General features: G+C 35.4%; 1 protein-coding gene across 1 annotated transcript in view; it reads left to right on the top strand.

Moving 5' to 3' along the window:
- Positions 1-23167, top strand: part of LOC101889270 (GTP-binding protein Rhes) — a 42434-nt gene that overhangs the window by 13211 nt on the left and 6056 nt on the right. Inside the window, exons 2-3 of the mRNA XM_005190794.4 lie at positions 4770-6132; positions 18920-19113. Of these exons, the coding sequence (XP_005190851.2) occupies positions 5558-6132; positions 18920-19113 (769 nt within the window). The 5' untranslated portion in view covers positions 4770-5557. The remainder of the gene's footprint in view (positions 1-4769; positions 6133-18919; positions 19114-23167) is intronic.

Below are 23167 nucleotides of genomic sequence, written 5' to 3'. Positions count from 1 at the left end.
AATGCAGTTAACTTATCAAAAAACCATAACTTATCAAAAAACCATAAACCCATATTGGCCATACGAAAACGGGAACCTCTGCGGACAAATTTATACTTCAAGGATTGTAATCTATTAAACCTTCAAAAATAATAAATTTAAAACAATTATGTGCGTAAATGTGATTAGGATTATCAATATTGGTAGGTATCATTATATGTTATGAAGAAATGTGTCAAAAATCATCAAAATACCGCATTTGGAGAGATACCGTTAAATACGCATAGTGAGCTTTGGATAACTTTAAGAATTTACAGTTTTTAATCAGTAGGTTGTGTTCCCAGCAACATCCAAGTTGTAGTATGAATTCTTATTTTGACGTTTTTTTGGGGAATTTTGCTAAAGTTTGTACTTGGACTTCTCTATACAGCTCAATGTTTTCGTACAATCTTCATATAACGGTAAATTTAGACATTCCGAATTGTTTTAAATGCAAAGGAATTATTACAAGGTTGAAATATGGAGGTAACACCTCCTACAATAGAAAATTTCCTACGCATGTTCCTGCAGGTCATGTGTCCTCATATTACTGAACATCTCAACTTCAGTATTTTGAAAATTGTTGCTACATTTTTCATAACGGTAACGGTAACGGTAGAATTGTTTGGAATTAAGTATATGGTAACAAATTTCTAGATAGGTGCAGGTCTTTGTATAGCCTCCAGACAAACGGTATTTTGACGATGCAATCAAATTTTTAATGTTTTTTTTCTTCTTTTAATTGGTGTATTAAGTTCCTGAAAACAGGCACTTATTTTAGTTTTGGGTGCCGCATTGCTAAACCTATCGCTATTTCGTGGAAAGGGCAATCTAAATAAAAAAGTGTTAAAAGCTCATGGCTATTCATTTTCGATGGATGTTTCGAAGCATGCCTATTTCAACTAACTTTATATGAAAATATAGCTACAGGTGTACTTATCTCAAACCTCAAAAGTTATTTTTTTCAAAACACAGTGTGAAAAATGCCATTGTCTTTTAGCAAACGGTGAAACGAACCCAAACAACATTTTATTTTTCCGTTTCGTTGGAAGCGCTTTTGTTGCCGGAAATTATAATCACAATGAAACCCAACCAACACCACCAACAAATGGTAAACTAGAGATTGCAATTCCAAGGAGTAAAACAAAAGAATTTTACCTGAAGTACGTTGCACAGTTTCCGCCAATTCCATGTAAAACAGACATGATACAAAATGGGTGGGACGGACTCGTTTGTCCGTAAAGCATTTGTTCGTGTGTTATATACAAATGTAGATGGTTACACTTCAATGCAAATGTGAATGCGTGTGTTGAGCTATTTGAAAACTTTTAAAGTACGTTAACATACAATGTTTTGATGCGATAGACAGCGAGAATTGACAAAGTTTTCGTATGTTTTCCATAGCCAATTTTTTTTTGATGTTCAATTATCACGACAATTGTATGAAAACGTACATCAAACGTAATTTTTACCAGAGACTTTATTTTAGTTAAATCAGCAAAAATTGTGTCTGCAGAAAAAATATGATGAAAGCGCTGGCGAGGAAATGTATTGCAAAAGAAAGCATCCATCGCATATCCTAGAGAACTCAAGAAAGAAGGAAAAATCGATCATTTTTATTTTCAGTGAAGTTAAAGACAAAACATAATTTGATGGGGCATTTCATTGTAGCGTTGATTAAATGTAATGCGTTGGTGTTAAAAAAATATATCACCATATCGTGACATAGCATTACGTTATAATCTAAAAGAGCTCCCACTTTTATAGGGATTTCGCCTATTTTTATCGATTCAATGTACACGAAAATGCTCTAGAGAATTTTATTTTTCAACGATTTTGGAATAACAGATTTTTGTAAAATTTCCAATGCAGTTTTTGCATGCCACTTATTTTCTGATCGAGACATTAAAAGGACATACGCATTTTGTTCAATCTTTTCACTTTTATGTCATTGAATGCATAGTTTTGAACTGAACTTAATGTAAATTGGTATTTGGTGTCCCCAATATGTGAGAAACATCCTTGAATAATCCATATAAATCCCAGCTTTGGTATTGTCCTCACACAACTGTCCCCAAACCCGATCAAATTGGTATGAATGGGTTCAAATTCAGATATAGCTCCCATGTACAGTGTGAGATAAAAAACTGCAAGAAGGTCAAACGCAATAAATGTTTACATTTTTTTTTAAATTTTATTGAATGAAAGCAAAAAATGTCGGATATAGCATCAAATTTTAGAATAAGTTTAGATTTCTTCGAATTGGTCCCCTTTCGCACGAATTATGGCCTTTAAACGGCCAATGAAACCGTGACACGCTGCCCGAATGTTGGTCTGCTGTATATTGGTCCATTTCCGGCGAAGCGCTTGCTTGAGGTGATCGACACTTTGGTATTTTTTAGTGTCAACCTTGCTTTCCAAAATACTCCATACAAAATAGCGAAACGGATTGGTATCCGGAGATTTTTGTGGCCATTGTGCGCTGGAAATAAAGGAATGAACCTCATTTTATAACCATTCTTGCGTGGCTTGTGCTGAGTCCTGTTGGAATCTTCAAGGCTAAAATGGTTGCGTGCCCTCCAGAATATTTTCGCGATAATATTCGGCATTTATTCTGATGCCACGGTCGATTAATACGAGGGGAGACGACCATCGGCTGTTATGGCGGCCCACACCAACACTATGGACGGCGCTTGAGTTCTGGTGGCTAACCGAAGATGCACATTTTCAGCTGACCTCTTTGGCAGGTAAACACGATAATTTTGTTTCTTAACAAACTGCTGGACAACGAATGTCGAAACCCAAAGTCGGCAGTTCACCACTTTCGGCTAAGCGAAGCAACTCTTTAGTTCTTTTGAGTCTATTTTCTTTCTGTTGCGGTGTAAGTCCTTGCACTTTTTGGAATTCCAATGGCTTTAGCCCGAGCTCAATTTTCTATATATGCCGAATGGAATATTGCAATATGTTCAGCTAACGAGCCATTTTTCGGCCACTGCGACGCGGGTTTCGTTTAAGTCGCTTCTTTACTTTTCGAACTATTTCTGCGAAGCGAAGCAACTTTTTAGCTCTTTTGAGTCTATTTTCTTTCTGTTGCGGTGTAAGTACTTGCAAGTTTTGAAATTTCCATGGCTTTACCCCGAGGTTATTTTTCAATACTTCAAGAATGGAATATTGCAATATGTTCAGCTCACGAGCCATTTTTCGGCCACTGCGACGCGTGTTTCGTTTAAGTCGCTTCTTTACTTTTCGAACCATTTCTGCTGATGTTACTGTTTTTTTCCGTCCACTCACTTGACGTCGGGCTACACTACAAGTATCATGGTAACGAGCGAAAAAAGATTTATTCACATTTAAAAGCTGGAGTGCTCTAACGATGGCCATTTGTGGTTTTCCAGCCAAACATAAAGAAATCACACTATCACGCTTGAATTCCATCACTAATAACTTTTTTTGTGGAAAATTCTCACAAAATGCTTTTGTACGCTTGTAAAGAATACAATGAGCTGTCACTGGAATAATTTTGAGAGCTGTGGGACGAGTGGCTTAGAAATGACAGCCGTCTGAATTGGTTGCAGTTTTTCAACTCACCCTCTATATCTTCAACCGATTTCGGGTTAATTTTGCAATAAATGGCCAAAATCAGTCCAAATGACCCGCATTTTTTTTGACATCCGACGAATTCAATCCAGGAGCAAATACATCAAATTTGGTGAAAATCGGTTCAGAGATAGCTATAGCTCCCATATATATGTTTCAGCAATGTTATTTGATACTAGTGACTGTTCTAGTAGTTCATAGTTGGTATGACTTACTTCACAAAAATTTACAATATAAAAAATATTTTGTTACATGTGCTCTACTAAATACGTATAGTGCAAGTACGTACAATTTTGTGAAAATCGGTTCAGATATAGCTGTAGCTCCCATATGTAAGTTTCATCCGATTTGGTTTTTAAGTCCCTTACATCGCTAAAACGCACTCCACAACAAGGATATTTGGCACCAGATATCAGATATAGTCCACAAATACCTCTGCTACTTTTTATTAAGATCTGTTCTGATTTGGATATAGTCCAACTGAACGGAATTTGGGCACATCCGACCGAATTCAGTCTAGAAGCAAGTATATCACTTGAAATCGGTGAAAATCAGTTCAGATATAGCTCCCATTTATATTATCCATCAGATTTGGATTCACATGCGTAATATGCACTCCACAACATTGATATTTGATACCGGACATCAGATACTGCAAGAAAATACCTCTGCCAAATTTTATCGAGATATGTTCAGATTTTTATATAGCTTCGATATACGTCTTCACGCGATTAGTGAAACTCGGTCCGGTATATATATTGCTCCAATAAATAGTATTTAATATAATCCTATATACTTCACATAAATTGCCAATAAAAACATTTTTGATATGGGAGCTCTACTAAATACGTGGTCTTGGCCGTTTTTTACAGGTTAGATTTATAATTAACAGACCCCTTCTTAATATTCACATTAACAAGAGATATGTTTTTTCGCAATTAGTGCAGTTCCGTTCTTTGACATAAACAAGACACTCTAGAAGATATTCCCCCATTATACCCCAATTTATTTGCTTCCCATCTTTGTAAAGCAATAGAAGCGAATATGCAGCTTAGAAGGCCAATATTCTATTCTAATGCGAAACTTTAACTACTCCCATTCAATGGGCAAAATATAACAGAAGATCATATTAAAGTTTAATTTATGTCTTTCAGTTCAATGGCAATCGACAAGGACCAAAGGGCGCAACATCCATTGCTCTAAATAAAGTTTGCTTAGCAATCAAATGCCACAGCATTTTACCACCGATAATAACCACAACAGGCGATAATAAAACCAAAAAGATTTATAACATACGCATCCGACGTACATCATAAAAATATATAGATACATACATACCCACATGCAAGGGGCCACATATTGTCGTATCGACCACTCTGTGTCAATGTCTCTCAATTGTGTGTCCTGATAGAATAATAGTGTTGGCAATTATTTCCACATCACTTGGATATCGATGACAATTCGAAGAGGCAAACAATATTCTGAATAAAGTTGCCTGAATGGAGTGGGGTAGATGGGAGCCCTCTAACAAGTAAAAATAGGATATTTGGAGCAACAGGAGTACAACAACAACAAAAAATGTACTGGTTACAACAACAAAACAGTCATAAAGAAATGCTTGGCTTCAACATGGCAATGTTGCCATAAATCTCATTCAAGTTTTGCCTTAAATGGGAATGGTATGCCGTAGACCATTTGCTAACAAAATAGTCAATGCAATTTTCATTTAAAACCGGAAGTGGAATAGAAGCTAATAAAAAACCCACAGCCAGCAAGCTTTAAAGATAATAGTGGCGAATGTAATCTCTGTTAATAGCTGTTGCTGATGGTGGGTCTGCGTTGCTCTCGTAACAACGCACACTGTTTCCATCCCACAAAACCAGTGAAGCCGAACGAGGCAATTTTATCAACGCTTGAATAGACACTACACATCTTTTCCGAAATGAATGCCAATATGATACGTTGCAAAAATTGGTTTTGCGCTCGAAACAATAACAATGACTACGCCGAGGTTTTGTTTGGCGATTCCAACAAAAATACATCACAACAACAAACGATAACGACAACAGCAACAACAACGCCACCAACCACCAGTGTCGTAACACCAGACCGACCGCATCAACAGATCAACGGCAAAATTACCACCGCAACAGGCCATATTGGCAACCACGCAATGACTGCTACCAACAACTCGGCAACAGGTGCAACAACAAATCCGCCAATGAGCAATTCAACGGGCGGCTGTGCTGCTCAGTCAGGTGCTGGCAGCGGTGTTGGATCACATGTTGTCACATTTTTGGACGATGTGCCCAGTGGCAGCAATGGTGTTGTCAATACAACGACACGTTTAATGAACCATACCGATCTGCATCAGAATACCCACGACCATCGTCACACATCTGACGATTTAGATGTCCTCGATGATGATTTCATAGCCAGTCAAGTGGTCAGTTCGTCGCTGCTGTGTGACGATACATTGCCAGGCTCGAAAAATTGTTATCGTTTAGTGATATTGGGGTAAGTAATTCATTTACTATATTAAAAACTTGGATAAGAGATTTAATTATGGTAAACTCAATATGAGGATATGGGGGCTCTACTCGGCACACACTCGATATACGGTAACTAGTTTTAGGGTATTTACACAGCAAAGACTAATTTGTGGCTGGTAAATGATATTATGTCGTTGTGAATTTGTTCGTAATATATATCTATATAATTCCATGGTACAATTAAAGAAGGTAGAACAAGCTACTTCTAAATACAATGTTTTTACCCTCCACCATAGTATGGAGGGAATATTAAGTTCGTCATTCCGTTTGCAACACCTCGAAATAGACATTTTAGACCCCACAAAGTATATATATATATATATATTCTTGATCAGCATAAAATTCAATGTCGATTTAGCTTCCGAACGAATTGAAGTAGATTGATAAAATTTTCCACGTTTTGGAATAGCCCCCATGTAACGGTACCTTCCGATTTTTGGTATTTTGATGATTTTTTTCACGAATTTGTCTAAAAATTTTTATTTTTTGGCCATAATGGGTTCTAGCTCCGGTGACGAAACATTGTATGTATAGGTCCACGTTTTGGTATAGCCCCATACAACGGTACCTCCCGATATTCGGTATTTTGATGGTTTTTGTCATATTTTTTCACAGATTTGTCTAAAAATTGGTATTTGTTGGTCATAATGGATCTGGATGCGGTGGCGAAACATTGTATGTACAGGTCCACGTGTTGGTATAGCCCCATACAACGGTACCTCCCGATATTCGGTATTTTGATGGTTTTTGTCATATTTTTTCACAGATTTGTCTAAAAATTGGTATTTGTTGGTCATAATGGATCTGAATGCGGCGGCGAAACATACTATGTATAGGTCCACGTTTTGGTATAGCCCCATACAACGGTACCTCCCGATATTCGGTATTTTGATGGTTTTTGTCATATTTTTTCACAGATTTGTCTAAAAATTGGTATTTGTTGGTCATAATGGATCTGGATGCGGTGGCGAAACATTGTATGTATAGGTCCACGTTTTGGTATAGCCCCATACAACGGTACCTCCCGATATTCGGTATTTTGATGGTTTTTGTCATATTTTTTCACAGATTTGTCTAAAAATTGGTATTTGTTGGTCATAATGGATCTGAATGCGGCGGCGAAACATTGTATGTATAGGTCCACGTTTTGGTATAGCTTCCGTATAACGGTATCTCCAGATATTCGGTATCTCCAGATATTCGGTATTTTGATTGATTTTTGCCACATTACTTCAAGGATTTGTCTAAAAATTGGTATTTGTATGTCCTAATTGGTTCTAGCTCCGTTGGCGAAACATTGTATGTGTAGGTTGACGTTTTTTTATAGCCCTAGATAGCGGTAACTCCCGATATTCGATATTTTGATGATTTTCGCCTCATTCTCTCACGATTATGTCTAAAAATTGGTATTTGTGGGTCATAATGGGTTCTAATGTTTCCTTTACCCTAAGTTGGAGGGTATTAAAAGTTCGGCCCGTTTTTGTACTTGTTTTTAATGAAAACTGGTGCGTCGTATAGTCCTCTCTCCATATTTGAAATTTTGAATTTAATTCGTAATATCTTTTTCGTTTCTACACAATCAGCACTTCTAATATTTCCATTTATCGGACTTTAATTTTCAAAATCAAATCATTCTTAATTTTCAAATTTTCAAAAACTGCGGTTTCTTAAATAAAAACAAGTAAATAAGTAGTAAGTTCGGCCGGGTCGAACCGAACTTTTGATACCGTACCCCTATATCAACAATATTTTTATAAGGCAGTTAGACACCCATTAGAAACGTCATCTACAAGTTCCGACAATTCCCTTGAAAAAATGGGATATATACGACTATGTGGACCTGCATTAACTGGTTCTTACAAGGTGGTTGGGAACCCGTAACAACCTTCAACTGCCAAATTTCAGGCAATTCCGTTGAAATAGTGCCGTTATATGGAAGCGAAAAACGATATGGACTTATATTAACTGGTCTTTGGAAGATGGTTGGGGACCCGTAACAACCTTCAAATTACATATTTCAGATAATGTCGTTCAAAAATTTGCAGAAAATCTTCGAAATGCTTAAAAATGGGGGTGGGGGTGTTACGTTACATGGGGCTTAGAAAAAAGTTTGTCGATATAGCCCACCTTCGAACTTGATCTAAGTTCAGACCCAAAACGCATGTGTACCAAATTACAGCATCCTATCTCAATGCCTTCGACAGACGGACAGACGGACGTAGATGGCTACATTCAATTAGGAATTAAGGTCGACTATTAATATATATACATTGTTGGGTATTAAATATAGGGGTAATACGAAGAGCTGGACTTACATACGCAATTTTCTGTCATGGGCTGTAGCACCCGTTAGGAACTTCAAATATGAAATATGAAAAATTCCGGCTAATGTCATCAAAATACAGAATATATGGCGGCTATACGAAGACGTGAACCTGTATGAATAATTCTGTCATAGGATGTAGTACCTATTAGGAACTTCAAACACTTTAACTTCAACTTGAAACTTTTCCGGTGAAAAGTGTGACACAAACCATCAAAATAAGGAATATCTGAAGGTACAACATATGATTCCAAATTACTGCAAATGTGTTTTAAAATTGTGACTGAAACACCCAAAAAAACCCTAAATCTGTCGGTAAAGTTATATAGGGCTATGCCAAAACGTGTTGTATGGGCCCAATACCAAATGTCCTACAGACCAAAAATACATCTGAGAAAAATTTTATCAACCTACTTCATTTGTTTCAGAGTATATATATTTTGTAGGTTCTAGAATTTATATTTCGAGGTGTTGCAAATGGAATGAAAATCTTAATATATCCTCCGTATTATGATGGAGGGTATGAAAATAATTTATGCTATGTGGTCCATCGATTGCTTCATAAATTAGTTCAGCTAGCAGTTGGAACAAATATATTCCTAAAAATCCTGTTTAATCTAATATCGTTTAAAATCATAATTAAATGCCCCCTAACACGCTCAGTCATGTTCTATCTTAGCTTTGTATAGCATACCTTCATTGGCCATTTCACAAGTAAAATTACTTTTATTTGTCATTTTTCTCCCTTCGCCATATCGTTGTGCCTTTGTTATAAAAAAATTGAAAAAATACGATTTCAATTAAGAAACATAATTACATCGCTGTTATCTTAACAGCTATGGCATATGTGCGATAATTATTTGTTAATTAGTTTGGAAGAAATAAAGAGAACAAGTTAATAGCTTTAAGGGAAAAAGTAAAATCATAAATTATCCCACAGCGCAATACTGAATATCTATAATTGTGTTAAAAATATTCAGCTTATTACAGTCTTATATTAACTTATGAACATTGTTGGGCGCCAAGCATAATAGAGTTTTTAAAAGTTTAAATCAATGATTAAGTGGCATTGTTCAGTATTTCATCGGTATCATGCTAGTTTCGAAAATCGATGACAAAATGAAAGTCCAGTATTCGAACGATTTCCATATCAAACTGCAAATGTCAATGAAATCGGTTGGAAAATCCAGTAGAAGCCTTTCCAATGTGATAAAGTGGAGTTACCGTAATTTGATGTCAATTTTGTGGAGATTTTCTGCTACAGGGTTTTATATCAATTGCGAATTTTTTGGTTCCCAATTTGAAACAATTCCGTTGAAAAATATGGCTAAAATCATTAAAATAATGAATATAAGGAGGCCCCGTTGTATATGATTAGAGCAAACTATCTATCGTATAAAACTCCCACCCTTCGAGCGAGTTTCACTCCCGAGTGAAAACGAGCAAATCTATGCTCTAATTTCAACAGACAGAGAGAGAGGGAGAGAGACGGAAATTCCACAAAAAAGTTGAAAATTGCAACAAAGATCATTAAAAAGTATATATTGGGAGTTTGACTTTTATGAATAACTCAATAACCATTTTTGTAATTATGGTAAGAACAGTTATCTGCCAGAAAAGGTATCTATTGCGAATTCAAATACCAACTTTGAGAACAATATGGCTAAAAACATCGAAATAAAGAATATGATGAGGTACCGTTATGTGACTCAGTACCACAACTTGAACCTACTTCAAAAGCTTTTTGCAAGGACTCTTCCCGATACGCACAATTTCAATATAAACAAAATTTGGAGGAAAGTCATGACTAAAGCCTCCGAAAAAAACGATTAAAAAATCAGCTAATTTCCACACAAATCATCAAAACACAGGATATCTGGAAGTACAGTTATATCGGGCTATGTGAAAACATGAACCTGAGAGTCATAGGATGTAGTACCTGTTAAGAACTTAAAATACGAGATTTGAAAGAATTCCGGTATTTAATGTCCTTAAAATCATTAAAATACCATTTTATGGGGAGATACCATTTCATGGGCGCTATACGAAGACGTGCATACCCAATTTTCTGTCACAGGCAGTAGCAGCCATTACGACGGTCACTCTAACTTCCGAATGGGAATTTAAGTCAAAAGTATTTAGGACCATTTGGTATTTCGTAGCTCCGCGTTTTAGTATTGTGACCATATGCATAGGGTACCGCCCGTTTTTTTATACCTTCCACCATAGTGTGGTTGAGAACTGCAACAAAGTCATTTTCTTTAAATTTTATTGAGTGAAAGAAAAAAATGTCGGAAATATCATCAAATTTTAGAATAAGTTTAGAAATGTTCGAATTGGTCAACTTTGGCACGAATTATGGCCTTCAAACGGCCAATGAAAACGTCACACGCTGCACAAATGTTGCTCTGCGGTATTTTGACGCGTATTTTGAAGCGCTTTCCTGAGGTGATCGAAACCTTGGTATTTTTCAGTGCCAACATTGCTTTCCAAAATACTGTAGACACAACAGTCCAACGAATTGATATCCGGAGATTTTGGAGGCCATTGTGCGCTGGAAATGAAGCGAACAACCTCATTTTGTAACCAATCTTGGGTGGCGCGTGCTGATTGCGTTGGTGCTGATTCTTGTTAGAATGTCCAAGGTATGCGGCCAAAATGTTTGCGTACCCAAGGCTTTAATACACCCTTCAGAATGTTTTCTCATCAGAGAAAACAAAATTCGCCAGTTCACCGCTTTCGGCCAAGCGAAGCTACTTTTTAACTATTTTGAGTCTATTTTCTTTCGATTGCGGTGTAAGTTCTTGCACTTTTTGGAATTGCAATGGCTTTACCCCGATCTCATTTTTCAATATATGCCGAATGGAATATTGAGATATGTTCAGCTCACGAGATATTTTTCGGCCACTGCGACGCGGGTTTCGATCAAGTCGCTTTTTTCGAAAAATTTCTGCTGATGTTGCTGTTTTCTTCCGTCCATTTCCTTGACGTCGGGCTACGCTACCAGTATCACGGTAACTAGCGATGGTACGACACACAAAAGATTTATTCACATTTAAATGCTGGAATGCTCTAACGATAGCCACTAGCAAAATATAAGAATTGAATTCGCTTGAATTCCGCCACGAATAACTTTTTTTTGGAAAATGCTCACCAAGATGCTTTTGTACGCTTGTAAACAATATAATGAGCTGTCACTGAAATAATTTTAACAGCTGTTGGACGAGTGGCTTAGAAGTGACAGCAGTCTGAAGTTGATTGCAGTTTTTTCATCTCACCCTGCATTGTTTGTCTTTCCGTTTTTAACACCTCGAAATATACATTTTAGACCCCATATATTATTGATCTGCATAAAATTCAATGTCGATTAAGCGATGTCCGTCTGTGGAAATCACTCTACCTTCCAAACGAAATGAAGTAGGTTGATACAATTTTACTTAGATGTGATTTTTATGATTCGTGTCACATTTTTCATCTGAAGTGTTTTTAAATTTGGAATTTGAAGTTACTAATGGATACTAAATCCTATGAAAGAAAATTGCTCATACAGGTTCACGTCTTCGCATAGCCCCCATATAACGGTGCCTCCAGATATTCAGTATTTTAATGATTTGTGTCAGACTTTTCAGCGGAATTGACGAATATACCATTCATAGTACGGTGGAGGGTATAAAAAGAAACTAATTTAGTTGTCTCGTTTGTCTAAAAGAATTATAGTGTTAATTATGAATGTCCTTAACTTTTTTTCTTTTATCAAAAAAAATTTGCCTCAAATTCAGAAACACGGGAAAATTTATTTTGAAATTTGCCATGTGTTTACCTTTGGAAATAATAATACTTCCCATTGATCACACGTGTGCACAAATATATATTTTTGGATGCTAAATTAAAATGCATATATCTACCTTGAATGTGATACTGAGTGGATTATCAAAAATAGCTATGGGTCTATCTTTTTGCATTCTGTTTGTGTAAACACAAATCAATGCCCAACGATGAAACATGTTTTGTACTTGTCTGAATTGAAGCGGAAAAAGGTAAAAGATTTAATTGATTTTCTCATTTTCTTTTGCCTACAACAAAGTCAATTAAGACGAAAGTTCTCCTAAATACGTTTATATTAGGATATGTAAAACTTTCGTCTACGAATTAAGTTACTTAATTAACTCTATGTAGCGACTGTAAGCGTAGGTAATTACTGGGATATTATGGTCATATTTTAATTAAGTCAGCCACCGACATCTAACGGATTTACTCATTGCTCTGTATTTGGTTCTCTGAAAGTACCCAGTAAAATGTTTGGTGTCAAAATGTGGTTGCACCATTAGTACAAGTCATTTCAAATCACACACTGTTTGACCTGAAAGAAGTCATAATATTAACAATGACAAGGAATGGCTAGAATACAGTCAATTTCGTTTTTTATTCCCATTTCCATTGAGAATACCAAAAAGAGTTTGTGTTGATCAAATTAAGATTAAGATTAATTCTACCATGGTTCGTTATTAAAGATGTAAAATATACATATTACTGATATTGTCTTTCAGTTGCTATAACTTTATTAATAAAACTAGGAATGGTGAAAAACACAATGAATTTTTATGACTACACAAGAACGCTATGAAAAGAAAGCCTCATTATGAATAAGTTCCACTTGATTTACTGGGTATCCAAGGGATTATCGAAAGGAAGTAGCCCAATAAAATCACGTATTTACATTTAATTAACAAAAATAGTTAATTCGTTCTAACATAGATACGCATGTGTGTAATAGGGTTATGAAAATATTATCACCTTATTTACAATCTGGAATTGGTCAATGGTCAAAATATAAGCCAATTGTTCTTGGAGATGATCGATGATATTATTATGTGGTGAAAAGGGCCAAAAACAGAAATCTTTATTGATTTTGCAGTCACCCTAGAGGTCAAAATTATAGACCGATCGACTCGGAATTTTGCATGGGCTAGAGTTTACAGTTAGACAGAAGGCTACCGATTTGGATGATCATAGAATAATATTTAGCGGGTGAAATAGACCATAATTGTATGTATAAAATTCAAGCGAAATCACAATCCACCATAGTATGGAGGGTATATTAAGTTTGCCATTCCGTTTGTAACACCTCGAAACATACATTTCAGCTTAAAATTCTATATCGATTTAGCGATGTCCGTCCGTCTACCCGTCTGTAGAAATCACTCTAGCTTCCGAACGAAAATTTTGCTCAAATGTGTTGTATGTCTGCAGGACTTTTGGTATTGAAAATGGGTGATGTAGGTACACGTTTTGGTATAGTCCCCATATAATGGTACCTCCCTTTTTTGGTATTTTGGTTATTTAAGCGCCAATTATTCACCAGAAATTGTCTGTGCAGTTCCACGTCTTCGTATAGCCCCCATACAATGATATGATTTATTTATGATGATTTTAGCGACATTATTCCCCGGAATTGTTTCAAATTTGGTATTTGAAGTTCGTAATGGGTACTACAGCCTATAACAGAAAATTGTCTGTGCAGTTCCACGTCTTATAGCCCCCATATAACGGTACCAACATGGATACTACAGCCTATGACAAACAATTATCTGTGCATGTTCACGTCTTCGTATAGCCCCAATATAATGGTACCTCCGTATATTCGGAATATTGATGATTTTAGCTACATTATTCACCGTTTTTTTTTATTAAAGTTTCGCATTTTAATATTGCAATTGTTTATGACAATGGTTGCCTATGCAGATCTACGTTGTTGTATTGACTCTAATATAACGGCTACATTCGGTATTTTTAAGATTTTAACAGATTTTTGTTTTTTTTTTTTTTTTTTTTTTTTTTTTTGAAAATTGCCAAAATTGTTCCAAATGATGAAGGGTATTCAAAGATCGGCCTGGCCAAACTTACAGCTTTTTTACTTGTTCTATTTGAATTACATTATTGTACATTTTGTAATAGTTTTTAATCTTACAAAACTGTGTGTTCGCAATTATCATCCGATCCTTATTGCATGGGGGAAGGGTCAGAATTGAAGCCTATTGTTTTGGAAGATCCTCACAAAATGTTTAGGGTTTCAGATGAACCAAACAACTTAAAAAGTTTTAAGATTTTACAATTCTACAGTTTTCAACTAAGGACCATTAGACATGTCATTTTATATGAGGTTAGACTTCAGGAAAACGTCCAAGCCAAGCCTATTGGATGTTTATCGGATAATATTCAGCTGGTGAATGTACCATAATTTTGCGTGAAAAAATAATCAAAATTACGGAAATCACAAATACATGAAAGACGCATCTCTGACCTTCACATTATTGCTGATTTAGTTGACGAATGGAGAATAAAAAAGTAAACAGCAGATAAGAACCTGTATAGCATATATTCCTTTGCAACTATTACGGTGAATTATGTCGCTAAATTCATCAAAATAACGAATATCTGGGTAGTCGTTATATGGACGCTATGTTAAGACGTGGACCTTTGTAGACAATTCTCTTCCAGGGGGTAAAGTATTCAGAAGTAATGTTCTCAGAAAGAGTTGATGATTTTCAGGCAATTTCATTGAAAAATTTACCTGCAGTTATCAAAATACCGAATATCGGGAGGAACCGTTATGTGGGGTATATACGATATCGTAGACCTATATATACCATTTTCTTTCAGGGCATGATGATGAGTTACAAACAGAATGACGAACTTAATATACCTTCAATACTATGTATGGTGGTAACTTCCTATGAAGGTCCTTGTCTTCGTAAAGTCCCCAATATAACGCCTATATTCGGTATTTTTAAGATTTTAACAAAATTTTTAACGTATTTTATTTTTTTGAGGATTTCCAAATTCGTTCCAAATGGTGTAGGGTATTCAAAGTTCGCCCCTGCCGAACATATTGTTTTTTACTTGTTTAATATCATAATTTCTATTGGTTTACTCATTGGTTACATTTGTTTTTTCAAGACCATTTATATCTCAATCCTTATTTATACATTATCGAAATAAAAAAATATATGTATATGTGTTAATGTATTGAACCCGGTGAGCTTCGCTACCCCTTTTGATTTTATATGCATTGAAAATTTTATATACGAATATTTTTTGGTTAAAAAAAAATAAAACAAACTCAAAAATTTTTAAAAGTAATTATTGTAATACTTTTATGCGTTAACAAACAAATAGCTGGGTCTACCAACGCGTGAACATGCCAGGCACAGTTGACCATGAGGAAAGCAGGAACATGTCACGAAGACTTTGTCCTTCGGATTTATTAATTTTATAGCAAAAGACAAACGTATAGGAAACTCCAATCTTTTAAAGTTGAGTGGCATTTCTGTTGCAATTAGTGAATTCGAGGTAGCAACATACTTTCCCGTTATAATCGTATCATCAATTAAATTGTTGTGTAATTTTTTACTGTTAGCCTAATACCATTGCAAAGGCTTTGTGGGTCAATACTTCTTAATAAAATCATATCCCAATCTGAACCGATTTAAATATAATTTGAAAAAAAAAAAAAAAATAATTTTGCATCAAATTCCGTTACACCTTCCATATTTTATTACAATTGGAGGTACATACCGTGTTTAGTGCGTTAAATGTGTGAAATCGGCCGAGAATATATATGGGAGCTATATCCAAATCTTGACCGATTTCTAATTATTTTATCAAATTTATTATTGTAACCGAATTCCACTACACAATCTGAATTTCATTGGAATCGGACATACATATCGTGTTTGGTGTATAACATACATGAGATCGGTCGAAATATATATATGGAGCTATACCCAATCCTCAACCGATTTCAATACAATTTGACAATTTTTTTGGTGCCAAATTTCGTCTCTCAATTTCATTGAAATCGGACATATGTATGGTGTTTGGTGCATCAAATATATGAGATCGGCCGAAAATATATATGGGAGCTACATCCAAATCTGGACCGATTTCAATATATTTTAACAAATTTATTTTCTGATCAAATCCCGGCACACAACCCAACAAATAAACAAAATCGCTCAAAAATATATATGGGAGATAATCTTCAGCGATTTCAATAAATTTTGGAAAATTTGTTTTTGTACCAAATTTAGTCACTCAAGCCGAATTCCATTGGAATCGGGCAACGTATCGTGTTTGGTGCATCAAATATGTAAAATCGGATGAAAATATATATGGGAGCTATATACAAATCTCAACCGATTTCAATATAATTTGGCAAATATTTTTTTAGATAAAATCCATCACGCGTTTCAAATTTAATTGAAATTGGGAATACATAGCGTGTTTGGTGCATCAAATGCTTGAAATCGGCTGTAAACATATATGGGAGCTATATTCAAATCTGAACCGATTTCAATATAATTTGACAAATTCATTTTTGTTCCCGATTCCCTTATTCATTAAAAATTTCATTAAAACTGGAGACAAATATCGTGTTTGGTGCACCAAATACATGAAATCGGCCGAAAATTTATATGGAGCTATATACAAATCTCAACCGATTTCAATATATGTTTGCAAATATTTGTATACCCTACAACACTATGTGTTGGGGTATTATAAGTTTGATTGGGCCAAAAATTATGTAACACCACGAAATATTGGTTTCCCGTCCGTCCGTCTGTCCATGTTAATTTGTAATCACTCTACAGGTCGCAATTATGGCCCGATCTTCACGAAATTTAGAATGGAGGTGGGGCTAGGGTCAGAATAGAACCCTATTTCTTTTGGAGATGATCGCATAATATTTAGGGGTTGAAATGGAACAAAAACAAAAAAAAAAATTCCTGATTTTGCAGTTGCTCTACAGGTCACAATTATAATCCAATCGAAGCGGAAGTTAGCATGGGGCTAGAGCATAGGGCTTGGCAGAAGCCTACCAATTTTGATGGTCATCGGGTAATATTTAGTGGGTGAAATAGGCCACAACATTTTTGTTAAATAAAAGTCAAATTTTCCATTAAACCGCGAATATTTCTAATCCCGGCGAAATCACAAATAGGCGAAAAGGTCAATTTTTATCGTTACATAAATGTCGATAGTAAATATATCGGATATATATAGCGTAATATATAAATTGTGTGTGTACAAAGGAAAGGAATGTTAGCTAGAATGCTTATATCTCAAGAATGGCTGGACCGATTTTGACAAATTTTGTCAATTCAGAATGCCCTCTTGGCATAAAAGAATAAAATCTATAAAAATCGCATAAAAAGATGTCAATAATGATATTAATATAGATTTTGTAGTATTTTGTGACATATTTTTATTTTTTCACATTTTTCATCGCATGCGATTTTTTTCAATTTGACTAGCAATATTGAAGTATACATTTTGTAATATTTTTTCACCTTACAACACAGATTGGGGTTATTATATACAGATTGTAATTATCGTCCGATCCTCACGAAAATTTTCACAAGCGTAGGGTTGGGCTAAGCCTATTGTTTTCAAAGATGTATGCAATATATTCAGGGGTTGAAATTGACCAACAAAAATGTTCCTGATTTTGCAGCCGTTATAAAGGTCACAAATAGAAACCAAAGGACACAAAATCTCGCATAAAGTTAGAGTTAAGGACAGCGGGTTGAATGGACCACTACTTTTGAGTGAAAAAACCAACATTTCCATTCTACCAAAACGCTAAAAATAACTTACACGCGATATCCAAAATGCACAAAAAGGCGAACTTCTGGCTTTTACGCTGTTTTCTTTGACGCATATAACAAATATCGTAGGCAAGCAAATCATATAGATGTGTCAAAATTTGGAGATACAGGGGGCCTCTTGCTTTTGGAGATGATTGCAAAATATTTAGGGGTTCAAATGGACCAAAAACAGAAAAAAATCCTGATCACACAATTGAAGCCAATCGACACGCCTGAGAAGAGAGTTAAGGGCAGGGAAGAATTCTAGCATTTTGGATGACCATTGGATTATATTTATGTGGTCACTGGTCAAAATGCAGTGCTCCCTGACATAATTTCAAAAGCGAAATCTTCCAAAATGGATTTGGACATAAAGGGTCTTCTAATATATTGTAGTGTTGTAGGGTATCACATGGTCGGCCCCGCACGACTATAGCCTTTGCTTACTTGTTTTATATAAAATCCATCAGCGGTATTCGAGTCCATAAATTACAAACAAATAAACATACAAACATTTTTCTTTTTTTATTTATTTATTATTTTAGATATAGATATTATTATTATTTATTATTTTAGATATAGATATGTTTACGTATTGCAAAATCTGCCATAAAATTATCTGCCATAAAACATATTCCACAAAAAAGAATTTGCAAAATATATTTTATCATACTTCGGAAAGATGGATGATACAGGCAATCGATAAGATTTAACGAATAGTCAGTATCTAGTCGAAAAATACTGCATATTTAATAACCCTAATAATCTATTCCTGTTTACAGATCTTCACGGGCGGGAAAATCGTCTATAGTTGCTCGCTTTCTTGGTAATCGTTTTGAAGAAGCCTATACACCGACTATTGAGGATTTTCATCGCAAATTGTACCGCATCCGTAATGAAGTCTATCAATTAGATATTCTGGACACATCTGGCCACCATCCATTTCCGGCTATGCGTCGACTGTCATTTCTAACGGGTAAGTAAATTGTGTGGTGTACAAATATCTATTAGTCGTAATATGCGTGTGCACTAAAAGTCATATTAAATTCCTGACTGCTGTATTTGTGCGTGAGACTGTGTGTGTGTATGGTATGAGATAAATTCTTGGACATGATTAATACATGCAATTTGCCAGTATGAAATCACATGAATTCGATATCAACAGCAAATAAACGAGCCAAACCCATATGACACACAATAATCTTATATTTATGACATATTTTTACGTGTAGTTGTTTTCCTTGCGGTCTTCTATTCGCTTTGAATCAAAGTCCTAAGAATTTAAGTGGGTGGTTGACACAAGCAAAATGCCTGAAGCTATAATTGAAAAAAAAAAAAAAAAAAAAGGAGAATGTTGGGGTTTTATGAGAGCAAAAAGCACATGCTGTCGAAGCCTTTGAGGCGAAACACATATTTTTATTATTTATTGAATGAAGAAAAATAATTTTATATATTTATCTCTGAATTGCAAAAGCATGCCTTTCAATATTTTTCCTGGCCATATGTTAATATGAAGTGTTACAACTTTAGTTCCCTCTATTCTGTGTTGCCATAGATTAAAAATTTAAAGTAAACAAGTAAAAAAGCACAACCCTCCACCATTTGGACGGAACGCTTAAAACGAAAACAAAAATTCAGTTGAAAAATCACTATAATTTTAAGGAATCCGAAGTGAGGTGTTGCATATGGGACTATCGACCGTAGTATTCCCCCATTTCATTTGTAACCACTAGAAATATACATTTTAGACCCCAACAAGTTACATATATATGTGCCTCATCGGCATAAAACTCTATGTCGATTTAGCGATGGCCGTAGATTAATAAAATTTTATTCAGATGGGCAATACAGGTCCACGTTTTGGTATAGCCCCCATATATGGCAATATAAGTCTAAGGTGTGTTATAGTCCCCATACATTCCTCCAGACATTTTTGATGATTTGTGTCATTCACCGGAATTTAGGAATTTGAAAGTCTTTAATGGGTACTCCCATTCGTGACAGAAAATTGCCTAGGCATGTCTAGGTTTTCGTAAAGCCCCAATATTAAATGGTACGTGCCTAATCCGGTATTTTGAGAATTTTAGCGATGCTATTCACTGGAATTCATTCAAGTTTCGTTCTTTTTTTACCCTACAACACTATATATTTGGGTATTAGAAGTTTGATTGGGCCAAAAATTATGTAACACCGCGAAACAGTAATTTATGGATCTTCCTATCACGATATAGGTCGACCGATCCTCACGAATTTGAAAATGGACGTGGGTTAGGGTCAGAATGGAACCCTATTGTTTTTGACGATGATCGCACAATATTTAGGGATTGAAATGGAATGTTAGAAACTTTCAATATAAAATGAAAGAAGTACAGTTAAAAATCTGTTAAGTTCCCGTCTGGGCAGGAACCCTCATCCATATGACTACAGAGGGTACATATCATTTGATGCGGCCAAAACGTCTTTTTGTACCAAATTCTTTTCAGGACACTTGGAGTCGACCTAGAGGTGTCCGCCCGTCCGCCTGTCTTGCTGGTGCGCACGATAACTCAAGAAGGGAGTATCCGACTTGTTCCATACATGGTATATAATAATATTGATATGGGCAACATCGATCCACTCCTTCTGGAACCTCCCCAAAAAAGTTCAAAATTTCAGAAAAAATAATTTACGCCCTAAAAAGAAAAAGGATCATTCGATTTTGTGCAAACTTTGCAAATCCCAATATTGGACCACTCCTTCGATAATTTTATCAATTTCATTAGGAAGAGAACAAAAAGTCTTCTGAGACTATTTTTTTATATTATCTGCAGCATAAGTTGACATATGCAAAACGAACAATTGACTGACATACTTTTATTCCATTTATAGTAGGAAATGCAAATTCTAGACAAAACCTCAATCACCCGACAAAGCCACCAGAACTCAAAAGGAGATTACCATCTTCAAACGGAAATAAACGAACGCCAACCAAAATCAAATCGAAATGGACAACCATCCAAAGACATTTGCCAATGTTTACTAAATAACAAGTTAAAAAGTATCGGTCGGTTTTGCCGACAGATGTATACCCTCAGCCAATGTCCTTTTATTTAAAAATATTTTGACTTCTATTATGAATTTTCAAACTCTTGAACCTCTATGGTGTGGGGTTTGAAAGAATGGATCAATATTGTCCATTTCGTATCGGACCTAAATAAATATGATATAAATAACATTATAAATATATAAGAAAATTGAACATTTATATCCAATTTATGGGAAATAATAAATTTCATATTCATCACAGGATTCTGGTTGAGAGACATATAACAAGTTGTAAAGAATCGCTGAGTTGTTTCGCAATTAATGCCAGATAAAAGTATTGGCAATTGTGTCTCTTTGTGGTGAGGTACCAGAAGGGGGTTGCAGATATATAGTATCTTCACAACAGATCTTGTGTAAGCAAAAATGTCTGTATGTGTGAAATTTAAAGAGAAATGGATGCTTATTTCGCTTTCTTTGAGCGTTTTGTTTTTCAAAATCTTGATACCTATGCAGAGCAGGTAGCAACAGAACTGGTCGATCTCTACCATCTTTATAACAGATTTTGTGCTGATGGAAATATTGTGCTGATGTACCATGTTGATGTTGATTTCGCTTTTTATTAGCTTCATAGATATTTAAAATTTTGAGCCTCTGTGGAGGAGGTACCTGAAGGAGTAGACCAATATACTTCATCTTAACACCAGACCTTGGGTTAATATAAATATTGGGATGTGTGAATTTTGAAGACAATCGGACTCTTATATCCGTTTCATGAGAATTGTAATTATTTAAAATTTTGACCATTTGTGGGGGAGGTACCAAAAGGAGTGGACCGATATTGTCCGTTTTCGCACCAGACCTAGCACTGACGCAAATATTAGCATTTGCAAAGTTGGAGCAAAATCAGATTATCGTTTCTCTTTCTGTGCAAAAAAACATATATTTTTAAAAATTTCAACTATTTGTGGGGGAGGTACCAGAATTAGTGGACCATCTTAACACCAGACCTTGGATTAATATAATTATTGGGATGTGTGAAATTTTAAGACAATCGGACTCTTACATCACATTTTATGAGAGTTATAATTATTTAAAATGTTGACCATTTGTGGGGGAGGTACCAGAAGGAGTGCACTGATATTGTCCATTTTCACGAGCGAAATCGGATTATCCTTTTTCCTCTCTGTGCAAAAAATATATTTTTTGAAAATTTCGATCTTTTGTGGGGGAGGTACCGGAAGGAGTGGACCGAAATTGCCCATCTCCGAACTCGATCTAAGTTTGACAAAAATATTACGATATACCAAGTTTGGACCAAATCGGATACTCCCTTCGAGAGTAACCAGCCAGACAGACGGACGGACGAACATCGCTAGATCGACTCCAAATGTTCTGAAACGGATTTGGTCCAAAGAGACCTAGGGTCTAAAACCGTTATTTCGACTAGGCACGTTTTGATCGTATCAAATATACATACCCTCTGTAACCATATGGCTGAGGGTATAAAAAGTTTTTATAGCCGAGAAGCCAATTTTGTAAGCATATGAAATTTACCTCCGAATTCAATTGTGAAACAACTGTTAGCACAACACATGGTTGTAGTGAAGAAGGACATTATAATTACGTTTATGCTTAGTAGTTTGTAACACATCGAAATAATGTTCATAGATCTGCCGATAATTGTAACAAAATAAACGTATCGGGTATATCAGCCTCAGTGTCTAATTATGCTAAACGTAGATGATGATCACATATTATATACGACTTTAAATATATATAACAAGACTATAGTCGTGCGGGGCCGACCATGTGATACAACAATATAGTATGTTAGAAACCCCCTTATGTCCAAATCCATTTTGGAATATATCGCATTTGAAATTATGTCACGGAGCACTACCCAGATATTACTATTAGCATTTTGACCAGGGACATTTGCCCAATATTTACGCACTCCGTCATGCTGTAAGTTGTAAGTCTATTTTACAGCTAAATGTAATCCAATG

This window comes from Musca domestica, unplaced genomic scaffold (genome assembly GCF_030504385.1).
Source record: "Musca domestica strain aabys unplaced genomic scaffold, Musca_domestica.polishedcontigs.V.1.1 29, whole genome shotgun sequence".
In the NCBI taxonomy this organism is placed as follows: domain Eukaryota; kingdom Metazoa; phylum Arthropoda; class Insecta; order Diptera; family Muscidae; genus Musca; species Musca domestica.
The sequence above is the reverse complement of the archived record's forward strand: the minus strand, read 5'-3'. Positions and strand labels throughout refer to the sequence as shown.